Here is a 13,493-nt window from a genome sequence, read left to right on the forward strand (position 1 = left end):
GTTAAATGTTAACATACAAGGGAAGGTTGCCATTATTAATAATGCTTTTTTTTAAAAAAAATAGATTATTTTATGTTACCCGTGCTGGCTTATAATTAGAAGAAGTTATAGTAGATAATATGAATTTGGTAGAATATTCCATTTCCTCTGAGTCTTCTTTCACATAAAAATATTAAAGTAAAGGTTTTGCTATTTCTATCAAAATGATTTCTTAAGCACATAAAAATAAACGCACTCCTTTTTTTTTTTTTCCAAAGCATTTTCATTCACAGTATGTCTTGACAGAGATGTAGAGCAGGTATTAGCCCCATTTTACCATTGGGAAAACTGAAATCCGAGAAAGTAGTTGATATTGTTAAAGTCTGTTAAGGTATTGGTAGCAGAGCATGGACTAGATCTAATTTAATTTGATGTCTTTGCCATTTGAGTTGAACAGGGAAGTCTTGTGGATTATCTGTATAGAATTATCACATTTTGCTTCTCTTTACAATCAGTTTTTAGTAGATACATTATTTGACCTTTTTAGAATGCAGTTGCCTTAATTTAAGTGACTTTGTGTCATATGGATGGTTGCTTTTAAGTCATTTAGATGACTCTTTTAGTAATAATAATATTACATTAGGACTCAAAAGCCCATTCACGTCCTATTATTTTTAAAGTGTGAAATATATCTGAGTTATATAATATGAATATGTGAAATGTGTGAATAATATAAATACGTGAAATATGTCTAGATTATATATGTTAGACCAAGACCACTCCCAGGCTCAGTGATTTGCTAAGAAAACTCACAGAACACACCATAGTCTTACTCATGGCTAGAATTTCTTATCATGAAAGGTTATAAAGCAAAATCAGCAAGACAACACGTGTGAAATGTTGCCACCAGGAAAATTCATTGGAGACTAAATGTACAGGTTTTTTATTGGAGGCAGATTACATAGCACATACCAAAATTCTAGACTCCTAGAAGGAAAGCAGGTGTTCAGCATAAACATTTCTTATACAGATAGTTTAGGTATGGTAAACCACTCTTATTGGTTAGAGAATGCTGGGAATCTTCCCTAAATTTAAGTTCCCAGATTCCATACAAGGGACAACCTTGGAAGCAGTCTTTTCTAGGCAGAGCAGTTTCAGGCTGCCATGTTAACTCTGCAGCCTGCTTTAATTATATGATTGTGTTCCTTTTTATATATGTGTGTGGATATATGTGTGTGTGGATATATGTATGTGTGGCAAAAACAGTTTCGACCCAAAGGCCGTAGTTATACAAGATTCATTTTGAGTCAATCAATAGGAATTTATGTTTGTGGAATTGTTTTTGAAAACTAATCATTTAAAATCTATCATAGTCTATGGATTCACCTAATTTAATAAATAATCAGAATAATAGCTAACAGTTGTTACATTAGGCAGTTTTCTAAATGTCTTACATGTCTTATTTAATCTTCACCTAATTCTGTGACTTAGGTAGTATTCTCATTTTACAGATAAGGAATCTGAATTAAATTTAAAAATTATTTCTATATTAACAAAAGTATTAAGCTAAAAAATACAGAGCTGGTTCTAGTATATTTCAACATAAATGTTAACATAAGAATATGTCTACTTATTTTTATCTAGATTTTCTTGCCATATAAGGACCATAATTGAAAAGTAGCAAGTTACGGTAGATGGACAAGCAATTAAGGGAGAAATCATCTAATATATTAAGTTTATTACTAAATTATTTTGTTTTATTGTTTCTTAATCTTTGCTTTTTTTCTGTTAGCCTAAATGGAAAAGATTATTGTGTATGGAGGAGATGGAAGGTATACAAATAATATATAGTTTACATGCATGGAAATGAGTAATTGTAAAGCATATATGCTGTAGAATTCTTTGACTCTTTTTTTCCTATAAAATTTTAAAAGTTTGTTTCCTGATTTTTTTTTTCTCAGTCTTTAGATGACCTTTCAAATGTTTCTTCTGATGACTCAGTACAACTTCATGCCTACATTTCAGACACTGGTAAGAGAGTTTGAAGTATAATTATTGCATTCAAACTATGTATTATTATATCCCTAAATAATTTTCCACACTTGATTTTTACTAACCATTTTTTTGTTCTCTAGTCATATTTTTATTACTTTTTTTCTGCAGCATGTCCTTCATTAAATTCTATTATATTTATTTGCTTATGTATTTGATCTCTCTAAGATTGTCACTATCAACATTTGAAAATGCTTATATTCTAAGTGTTTTACTATTTCTAATAAACTCTGAAACCATTCTTTTCCTCTTTGTGCTTGAGTCTAGCTGATAGTAGTCTGTATAATTCTCGTTAAATCTTTTCTGGAGAGATCTTAGTTCACGATTAGTTTTCATATATACAAAGTCAGGCTAGATAACTGGGGTAAATGAAGCCCCCGGTATAGGGGTTTGCAGAACTTCAAGAAGTGCTTGAATGATGAGGTGAGAAACCTCTAAAACTTTGTGATCATTCAGCATACATGAAGAATTGTTAGTAAATCCAGGAAAAATAACCAGTTTTCATCATTGCTATTGAGTTATTAGATAACACTAATGAGTATTAAATAATGATAGTTTTCTTATCTGACCTCTCACTGTTCTTAGAATATAGAAGTGTATTTGTCATGTTACATACTGAAGTATAAACATACTGAGGTATATACCTCAATTCAATTTCATGCTTACGTTTTAGACACTGAAGAGATTTTATAGTCTAGTCTAGTCTAGTGTAGTTTAGAAGACATTAACTTGTACCTTTTTAAAATAGATCTTCATTTCCTTTTTCTTCTCACTGGAACTGAAGTCTCAATTTACATTTGTTGCCTGCCAGATTTCTGGAAGAAAACAAATATTTATTAGCTTCTTAAAATGTATGGAAGCACTGTGCTAGGCATTTTTAAGAAATTATTTCAGGCTGGGCTTGGTGTCTCACGCCTGTAATCTCAGAACTTTGGGAGGCTGAGGCAGGTGGATCACGAGGTCAAGATATTGAGACCATCCTGGCCAACATGGTGAAACCCCGTCTCTACTAAAAGTACAAAAATTAGCTGGGCATGGTGGTGCGTGCCTTTAGTCCCAGCTACTCGGGAGGCTGAGGCAGGAGAATCGCTTGAACCCAGGAGGTGGAGGTTTCAATGAGCCGAGATCACACCACTGCACTTTAGCCTGGCGACAGAGCGAGACTCCGTCTCAAAATAGAAAAAAAAAAAAAAAGTTATTTCTTCCTGACAAACATATGTAAATACTGAAGCAGCAGCATAGTATAGTGGTTAAGAGTATAACTTTTTTACTGAATTGCTTGGGCTCAAACCTCAGCTCTGCCAGTTAATAGTTGGGTGAGCCATCCAAAATTAAGATCTAGTTAAAAAAAAAAAAAAAAAGCTGGGTGAACCTGAGTGAGTTCCTTAACTTCCTTGTACCTCAATTTCCTTATCTGTAAGATGGGCTAGTAATAATAATAATAATACATAACTCATAGGGTTGTTATGGAACTAATTAATTACATTGGTAATTATGCATGATAGACATATTTGATTGTTGGTTCATTAAATACTTATTTTACCAACTGGACTTTAGAAGTCTCTTTGATTCAAGATCTTTTAGCATCTTTATTTCAGAAAGTAGGAGCTTATAAACTAGTCCAGTGCTACTGAAAAAATGGTCCAAGGAAGCAGTACACACACAAGAATGGTGGTCTAGTATGTGTATTGCTTCCTTCATTGAGAAATCTTGCTTTAAAAAGTATTGACTAACTTAGACAATATGATTAGTAACGGAGTTGATTTACATTCTGATGCTATTTTTTTTTTTACGTAATAAGAATTACTAGCAAATAGTTTGCAGATCGCCTGCTATGAGTAACATTGGCCTAATAAAAACAAACCCTTCTAGCTAAATCACCATCTTCACAAAACCAATATATGTAAATCCCATTATCTTCCTTTAAGTCAGATTACCTTGATGTCTTCTGCATTTTTTTTTATAATTACCTCATTATTCTTCCTATTGTGCGTCCATCCTGGATGATCTTCTAAGCCTATTGGTTTTTGACAAATCCTGATTATTCTTTCTTATATCTCTTCTCCTTTTTTGTTCCTTGCTATTCTCCTTACCCTTGTTAATTTTTAATTGGTTATGGTTAGCTGCCTTATTGGCCTCTGCTTTCTATTTTCCTTTCCCAAACCTATCTTGGACACACCTGATAAAACCATTCCCTTATTGCCATGCTAAGTCCATTGAGAAATGGTGGTTCTCTAACGTGATTAAAACGTGTGGTGCTGTTTAATTTGCATAAGTCTCTGAGAGAAAGATAACTGGACGAGATGAACAGTGAGTAACTATTGTGCTACTTATAGAGCAAGATGTCCGAAGTCTATTTCTAGTCATATACATTGTCAAATCAGAAGCAGTGATAATAGATGGAAAGGGAATGAAAGATAATTTTGAAAAGAAAGTACAAATCTTAGAAAAAATTTTAAGAAAGTTTGGGAAGAGCTTCTGTCCAACTACTCTTGCCAATACAGAGTTCTAACTTTTATGTTATTAATTTACCAAAAAGCTGTAGTGCCTCCTTCTGCCTAGTTATATGGAAAATAGCAAAATATTAGCCCCAGAACTTGACCACGTTTATTCACACTTATGAATAAACGTAATCCATTATTACAAGATCAGTTTTAGACTTCTGGTTAGTGTGGTAGTCTAAACTGCTATGGGCAATCATGCCTTCCACACATACAAAGGCTAAAAACAGTATTGTAAGTATAGCTGAAGGGGAAAATCTACAGGTGCCATAGACCATGGGGAAAAATAAATTCAGAGAATTGAAGGGGTGTTAAAGCAAGGGGCTCATAGTAGCATAAAGACTGGATCTTGATTTTGATAGCATTTCCTGCCCTCAAATTTAGAAGAGGCAGGATGGGCCAAGGCCATGGGATGCTGGAACAAAGTGCTTTACATAAAGCCTAGAGTCACAAAGGGCAGCTCGATGTCAAAGAGGAACTAGGAAAACAGCCTACCATCAGTAGAAAGAGCAAGAAATGTCAAGATCATGATTGGAAATGGTATCTGTCACCCACAAAAAATTGAAAGCCCAGCTTGCATCCTATCATGAGTATGTCTGGATTTAGCTATCCTCAAGTGATTATGTACTACAAGATCTCAAGCCAGAGAGTTAGTATTAAAATTATTTCTGAACCACTGAAACCAGCAGTTACAGTGGTGACACTTGACACTGTTCAATGTGAATGCTTCCCTAGCCCAGGGCACTCAGAACACCCAGGGAGAATAAAACCAGCTGGAAATGAGCTTACAGAAAGCAATTAATAGCAACAGAAAGAAATATGAACCACAATGAGAGAAAGCCAACAGAACCAGCAGATAATTTGCATCCTGTGAACTTGAAGATGGCAGTCTTAATAGACTTGGCCATAAGTATGTTAAAAATATTCCTAGAGAGAAATCATAAGACAAGAATAAACAGTACGAAAAAGAACCAAATAAAACTCTAGAGAAAAAAAAAATACAGTGATTGAAATTAAGGTCAGAGGATGGATTAAGAAATAGACCAGATACAGATGAGAAGAGACTCAGTATTAACTTTTGGAGACGTAATTGTGGAGTGCAGAAAGATAAAGAAATGGAACATCAGAAAGACAAGTTAGAGAAAATGATTTAAAATTATCTCCTTAGTTAAGATTAGTACAAAATGGGAACAGGCTTTGATTTCAGAGATTACCTGACTTGCTTGGTATGTGGCAAATTAATGTGAAAATGCTTTGAAAAAAAAAAATCCCCAGAATAAACCGCACTTGTGAACTATTGAACATATCAAAGAAAAAGAAAATTGCCAGAAGATAAATGTTATCCCTTGGCTGTTGCTGTTTAGTTGAAAAGATTTTAATTGTAATACAACTGAAGAGTGAAGGCTAGTACAAAACATTATTTTGTTTATTTTTTCTGTATTAAATTTAAGAAATTCTAATTTTACTCTCTAAGGTAACGTTAGATGTAGTAACAGAAAGCTCTTTGGAAGGGAGAGAATTATAATAGGTACCACTTTGTGATTGATAGTGTCATACTGAACTTAGTTTATTTTGTATTTTAGCTATTATATGTAATACCTTATGGATGTGAAAATATGGAGGATGGGAATCTATCCTTTGGTGACATCTTCTGTCTCAGTCTGTCATTTCAGATTCTTCTTCGTTTCGTATTATCTGTTTTGTTTTCTTCATCTTCCTCCTTTTTTGTGTCTTTCGTTCCTCTTCATTTTGTTTTAAATGATTAGTATATGCTGACTATGACCCATATGCTGTGGCAGGCGTTTGTAATGATCATGGCAAGACATATGCATTATATGCCATCACTGTACACCGGCGCAACCTAAACAGTGAGGAGATGTGGAAAACCTATCGTCGTTATAGTGACTTCCATGACTTCCACATGAGAATCACGGAACAGGTAATGAAGTTTTAAAAACTTGTGTACTTTATGTTGTTTCTTGATTTGATTTTGATTATAAATCTGAGGATGCCCAGATACAGTGATTAATTTAAAAAAAGGTAAGAATTTTTGGTATAATCACCATAAATCTTAGAATTAATCTGAGCATTTAACCAGTAAATCAAATGTTGAACACTTCCTCAGCCCTAACCATCATGGACTAGTGACAAACTATCAAGAGTATGTTAAAATTAAAAATATTAAAGTGAATACATGTGAAAATTAAAGTCAATACATGTTTCTGATTTTAAAATTTGTGTGTGTGTATTGTGCTTTTCAAAGTTTTTTGGGCTTAGTTTGAAGTAGGAATGGGGATTGCTGTAGGACATTTTGTGCTTTTGTTTTTGAAGGCATAATTTAAACCTAGAAGTTATTTTAAGTGGCAGTTTAATCCAGCAGTGTGACAGTGAAATGAATCCTTGTCCATTACTCAAATTATTTTGAATCACAACCTAAAATAAATTTAATATTTACCAAGTAATATTTTTAATTCTTATTAAATACAACCCTCTTGTTTTATAGAAATAATTTAAAAGTACTCTTTTAAAGATAATAAATCTAAAGAAATTATTTCCCTGTCCTATTTTTTAATTAAATATTTTCTCAACTTAAAAAAAAGATCTTTGATGAATTGGAATAAATGATCTATGAAATTTATTTTAACTTATTTTAACTCTTAAAAAGTCTGACTCATTCAGGGCTTTTAGGTATACAACTGGTATTAAACCAATAATAGTTAAAAGTGACATCTGATTGAGTGAGCTAAAGCTTTGAAATGACATTGTACTACTTTAGAAATCAGAAAATATCTTTTTCAACTTAATATAATTGAAAATATATAGTTGGCACCATGATAATCTTATTAAAATATCTTGGGGATAGAGTGAGATAAACTATTAATAGCTTTAAAGTGATGAAAAACAGGTTAATGTTGACCCTGAAGCCTATATTAAAAGGACTATTTTGAGTTATATTAATAAGAAAATTAAATTAATAACTTTGGACATGTGCGTTCTTCTGGTGTCAAATATAACCTTTCTTCATGTTTAGCTTGATTTGTTTGCAGAGATGAAATAATTTTCTGCCCCACATTGAAGAAATAATTGCTTTACTTTTTAAAATATTACCTGTTTGATGTTTTAAAAGCATATAGCTCATGTATCTTTTTATTCCCTCCTTACACTTTAACCAAACATGATAATTTAAAAAATAATTTGAATTGGTAAGAGTTTTATTTATTTGCAAATGAATTTACTTGCAAATTAATGAGAGTTTAGTTTAATATGAAATTTTTATTGTGTAAATAGTTGTAATTTTCTTTCTAGTTAAGAGGAATAATCATTCCCTGATTTAAATGTTCTAGACTAGAACCGTAGGCATTATGTTTACATATTGACAAATGTAAATGAAAGAACATACTTTTTAAGAAAACTTTAAGAGGACAGTTCATACAGAAATTTCCCTTTTCAATTCATTGCCAAAAATTACATGAAATTGATACAGCACAATTCTTTTTCAGACAGCTCATGTGAGTGAAACGGACATGTTTTGACTTGGTGTTTCCTTTTGTGTGTGTGTGTGTGTGTGTGTGTGTGTGTGTGTGTGTGTGTGTTCTTATAAAGCCACAGTAGTTGTCATTACCTAAGTGTTTAGATTGTTCACAGAACTTAAGAAATTAAAAACTCCTCTTTTAAATGAAAATTAGGTTTTAGTAAAATATTAAGTATCTGTAAATAAGATTTAGGGTGTTTGCCTTTTAGCTCAGCCTTATCTATATTTTAAAAACTCAAATCCCTTATAAAGTAATGGAAGAAAAATGTAATGACTTGTAATTCAGCAGTTGGTCACAGTACAGCCTGTTAACATGAATAAATGGCAATTGCATAGAGCTTTTAAAGTAAAATTATTTTAAAACAAGTTTCATTTTGTTTATATAATTTTGTGATACAACATTTTTTCCAAGGCCAAGTGCAGTGCCTCACGCCTGTAATTCCAGCACTTTGGGAGGCTGAGGTGGGCAGATCGCTTGAGGTCAGGAGTTTGAGACCAGCCTGGGCAACATGGTGAAACCTCATCTCTACAAAAAAAAAAATTAGCTGGGCTGTAGTCCCAGCTACTCAGGAGGCTGAGGTGGGAGGATCACTTGAGCCTGGGAGGTGGAGACTGCAGTGAGCTGAGATCCTGCCACAGCACTCCAGCCTGGGTGACAGAGTGAGATCCTGTTCCATAAATGAATGAATGAATGAATGAATGAATGAATGAATGAATGAATGAATGAAAATCCAAGCTAAATGTATGAGCTATCATTTATTTTCCTTAAAGATTTTAATAATCTTATTTGATATTTTATGGAGACTTATAAGAAAATAATTAAAATGTTAAATGTCATGATTTTGGAAATGGCCTGAGCTGCTCATTCATTGATTTAACAAATATTTATTAAGCCTTTCCTATGTGTCTGGTACTTTTCTTGGTGCTAGCAACATATAAGGGAACAAGACAGACTAAGTCCTTGCCTCTAAGAGCTTGTAGTATAGTAGCTACTGTGCATTTCTGTTTTATTTGGTGAAATCTATATAGGTATAGATAAACTACTAGTGATTTAAATGATCATGTTAAATATTCATTAAGGTAACTGAGTAAAAATATGCACCATAGTAAACAAATTTTGAATTATTTTAATACAGAATTTCAAGTCTGTTCTTTAAATTTTCCAGGAGTGTATTAGGAATCTAAACTTTTGGTGTGTTTAATGTAGAAAAGTAAGATCTTTGATTTTAGAATGTCCATGATTTATGTGTAGTATTGAATTATTTGTAAACATTGAAATCCTCTGTTATAATTTATTTTAGTTCTTTTTTGCTGAATTTCGAATTTCTTTTAAATGCCTTTAAAGATATTTTCATGAATTTTTGGCAGAGGGGATTATATTACTTTTCAGGGAAAGGGCAATTGTTTTGTTCGTACTTTAAAATAATCTTTTAAATAGCAAGTTTATGATGAGTTAATACAGAGTATAAATTTTCACATTTTCTCCCTTGCTTTTATAGTTTGAGAAAACTGTTAGTGATTTATGTTTCTGTTCCAGACAGACAACTTACAAAGGAGTTTATTTTGGTAATTTAGGCTTTAAGAAAATAACTGTTATTGTGTTTTTTTTCTTTTTATTAGTAAGGTTTAATATTTTAAAGTTTCTGAAATAAATTGTTGTTTTAATGGATAGTGTCATATTTCCTTGGTATATTAGTTTGGTAGGGCTGCCCTAATAAAATACTGCCAACTGGGTGGCCCAAACAACAGAAATTTATTTTCTTACAGTTCCAGAGACTAGAAATCAAAGATCAAGGTATTGACAAGTTTGGTTTGTCGTGAGGCCTTGCTTCTTGGCTTGTAGATGGCAGGGTTCTTGCCGTGTCCCTACGTCGCCATTTCTCTATGTGATGCATTCCTGTTGTCTCTTAGTGGGTCCAAATTTTCTTTTCTGATAGGATACCAGTCAGGTTGGGTTGGGGCCCACCCTAAGGGGCTCATTTAAACTTAATCATCTCTTTAAGAGCTTTATCTCTGAATTCAGTCACAGTCTGAGGCACTGAATGTTAGAGCTTCAACATGAATTTGAGGAAATACAGTACAAGCACACAAGACCTGCTAATGCCAGAAAAAATATGTATTTTCTAAAATTGAGTCAGTAGTTTAATGTGGATAGGTCATATTGCAGGAAATATCTCTTAGGATACCTTGAAAAAGTAAATTTGCTTCCAAAAAACTTTTTTTTCACATGTGATGTTCAGTGAGGATCCATTTCTAATACTTTTGTGAATCACCAAATTTGAGAATATTGCTATAGTTAATGTTTTCTCTATAAATTACCTCTACTCTTTCTTGGTTTTCCTCCCAATACTGGAGTAAAAAAACTGCTTTTACCTTTCATGTGTAACATATAATGAACTTGTTCACATTTTAGCTCCAAGCAGCCATCAGATTTGTCCTTCTTTTAATAATGTATCAGAATCTTCCATTTGGGGGATGGAAATTATCCTAATCCTTTTCATTTCTCTTCTCTTTAATCTCTGCACCGAGAATTAGTTTTCTTTACAGAGACGTTGTTTTCAACAAATAATTCTTTTAAAAAGTTTGTTTCACTTTAGGATATATATCACAAGGGAAAAGTGGTGAGGCTGTTTGAATTTCAGTACTAGGCTGTTGGTCAGGTACAGTCACTAGTTAAATGACTTTGCTCTTAAACTATTTTAGCAGCTAGTATGGTTAAAAAAAATCTGTGTTTTAGCAAGGCATTACAGATTACGATGATGGACCTTTGAAGGTGCATCCAAATGTTAAGTCCATAAGTGCTAGACTTATGGTATACACATTTACTTAGTGTTTGGGATTTTACAAAGATAAAGTACATGCTGACTGTTCTTAATTTTTTTTGGTTAGTGTAATCTATGAGTTTATGTTTAATGTGGTTGATGGGGCAAAGGTATCAATATTTATTATAATTGTGTATACATAGGGTTATAATATAACTACTATCTTTATTTTGAAAATTGCCTTTTTATTTGCTAGTACTTCACAGGTCAAAGGCTTAATTAAGGAAAATATTTTTTAAAACCTTTTATTATGAAAATTTTGAACAATGTCAATATTAGGGAGAATATTAAATGAAACCCCACATGGTCAAAATCCATCTTCATCATTTAAGCAAATCTGTCATTCTTGATTTAAAATACTTTTTAAATAAATAATATTAGAACTGTGTTTTGAGTATATTTGGACAATGTTTTTTATTTTCTGATTTTCACGTAATATATTGCAAAATTATTTGTTGAAGATGGTTTTTTGTTGTTGTTGTTGTTGTTGTTGTTTGAGACGGAGTTTGGCTCTTGTTGCCCAGGCTGGAGTGCAATGGCACACTCTTGGCTCATCACAACCTGTACTTTCTGGGTTCAAGCTATTCTCCCTCATCCTCCCAAGTAGCTGGGATTACAGGCATGTGCCACCACGCCCAGCTAATTTTGTATTTTTAGTAGAGAGGGGGTTTCTCTATGTTGGTCAGGCTGATCTCAAACTCCCGACCTCAGGTGATCCGCCTGCCTCAGCCTCCCAAAGTGCTGGGATTACAGGCGTGAGCCACCGCACCTGGCCTGAAGATGTTTTTAATATGTAGAGAAATCATCACTTGGGAAAACCTTTTGTCTTTATAAAAAGTACTGTTGAATGTATTTTGTCTTACAGTTTGAAAGTCTCTCAAGCATATTGAAACTTCCTGGAAAAAAGACTTTTAATAATATGGATAGAGATTTTTTAGAAAAGAGAAAAAAGGATCTAAATGCATATTTGCAGGTAAGCTCATGCTTACTATAATCCACAGATTTTCATTTAATATAGCACACAGGTATAGAATGTTTTTCATTTAATGTAGCACACAGAATGTTTTTACTGTAATCACAAGGTAGCAACCACTTTTGTGCAGCATTCAAATGTGACGTGCAGTCTGCTTAGTAATTTGTAAACATTATTTCTGTGTGTATTGATTAACTTAGAAGTTTTCTAGACACTCCATGTTAGGGATTTTGCTTGTTTGTGTTTAGATAAATGCACATGCCTGTCTTCTCCTGGCTCAAACATTTGAATTTTTTTTTAAAGTGCTAAATGTTTGTATCATGTATTTACAAGATTCTTAAGAAAAACCACCTTTTCCCAAATCTTTTATCCTAAATGTATCTTTCAGATGTCGCTGTATTATATACTTCTTAGCTAATGAACTCAGTATGTCAGAACTTGTTCCATTGAAGGAACCAAGCAGAATGTTGTTACATTAGCAGTTGTGAAAGCAGTATTTTGTTTGGGGCTTCCATATAACACTTGAATGTTTTTGTTTGGATTATTTTATGTACTTTATTTCATACCATTTTTATTTAATGTTTTGTTTGTTTTGAGACAGGGTCTTGTTCTGTCACCCAGGCTGGAGTGCAGTGATGTAATCATAGCTCACTGTAACTTTGAGCTCCTGGGCTCAAGGGATCATCCTGCCTCAGCCTGCTGAGTAGCTAGGACTACAGGTGCATGCCACTGTGCCTGGCTAAATTTTTAAATTTTTTTATAGAGATGGGGTCTTGCTTTGTTGCCCAGGCTGGTCTTGTATTCCTGGCTCGAGCAGTTTTCCCGCCTCAATCTCCAAAAGTGCTGGGGTTACAGGCATGAGCCACCTTGCCCAGCTTATTTAATGTTAACTCTAGAATTGTTATGCAAATAATGTAACGGTTTTCTAACGTGGATCTTCTTAGTATAAGCTATAAGATCTGAAAATAAAATAGTAAATATGTTCGGACAACTTTCACATTAGATACACTTAAAGTCAAAATAGCTGATATAAAGAATATATATACCAAACTGTTAATTGTCATAAAATTATTGGTGACTTTATCCTAACTGTATAATTGGGTTTTTAAAAATATAAATCAATATTTTTTACTATACATTCTTAAAATTTATGAGCTAAAATGATAAACAGTAGTAATTTCTAGCATCCTGTCAGTTTAAGATAATCTCTTCTTTTTTTTTTTTTCTTCTTGTTAGTTACTGTTAGCTCCTGAAATGATGAAGGCATCCCCAGCTTTAGCTCACTATGTGTATGATTTCCTTGAGAACAAAGCCTACAGTAAAGGAAAAGGGGATTTTGCTCGCAAGGTAAGTAAGCAGACCACTGCATTGGGTTTCTTTTTAGGTCTGTTTTCTTACTTTGTTTGTAATAAAAGAAAATAAATTTAGATTTGTATGTGTGTTTTAAAACTAGAAAATTTTATTAAGTTCTCCTTGGCATGTTTATCACTATTGATAGGAATATCTACATATAAACTCCTGTCTTGACATGTTGATTATAATTCAGCAGACGCTTGAAAGGAAGAAAAAAAAAGTTTGAAATGGTACATGAAGAAAAATTTGCCTGAGACAAGTCACAAGCTTTTCGTTATCTT

The 13,493-nt window shown here is 33.0% G+C and overlaps 1 protein-coding gene across 9 annotated transcripts in view; it reads left to right on the forward strand.

The window, feature by feature from the left end:
* Positions 1-13,493, forward strand: part of SNX13 (sorting nexin 13) — a 257,707-nt gene that overhangs the window by 112,780 nt on the left and 131,434 nt on the right. For 6 of the 9 annotated variants that reach the window (XM_058446634.1, XM_058446639.1, XM_058446641.1 and 3 more), the window contains 4 exons: positions 1,941-2,010; positions 6,299-6,471; positions 11,752-11,859; positions 13,096-13,206. In XM_058446634.1, the coding sequence (XP_058302617.1) occupies positions 1,941-2,010; positions 6,299-6,471; positions 11,752-11,859; positions 13,096-13,206 (462 nt within the window). Of the gene's footprint in view, positions 1-1,940; positions 2,011-6,298; positions 6,472-11,751; positions 11,860-13,095; positions 13,207-13,493 lie in introns of those variants that run through there. The other 3 variants (XM_032759959.2, XM_032759968.2, XR_009215629.1) reach the window with 2 other exon arrangements.

Source organism: Hylobates moloch, unplaced genomic scaffold (assembly GCF_009828535.3).
Source record: "Hylobates moloch isolate HMO894 unplaced genomic scaffold, HMol_V3 SCAFFOLD_1, whole genome shotgun sequence".
Lineage (NCBI taxonomy): Eukaryota > Metazoa > Chordata > Mammalia > Primates > Hylobatidae > Hylobates > Hylobates moloch.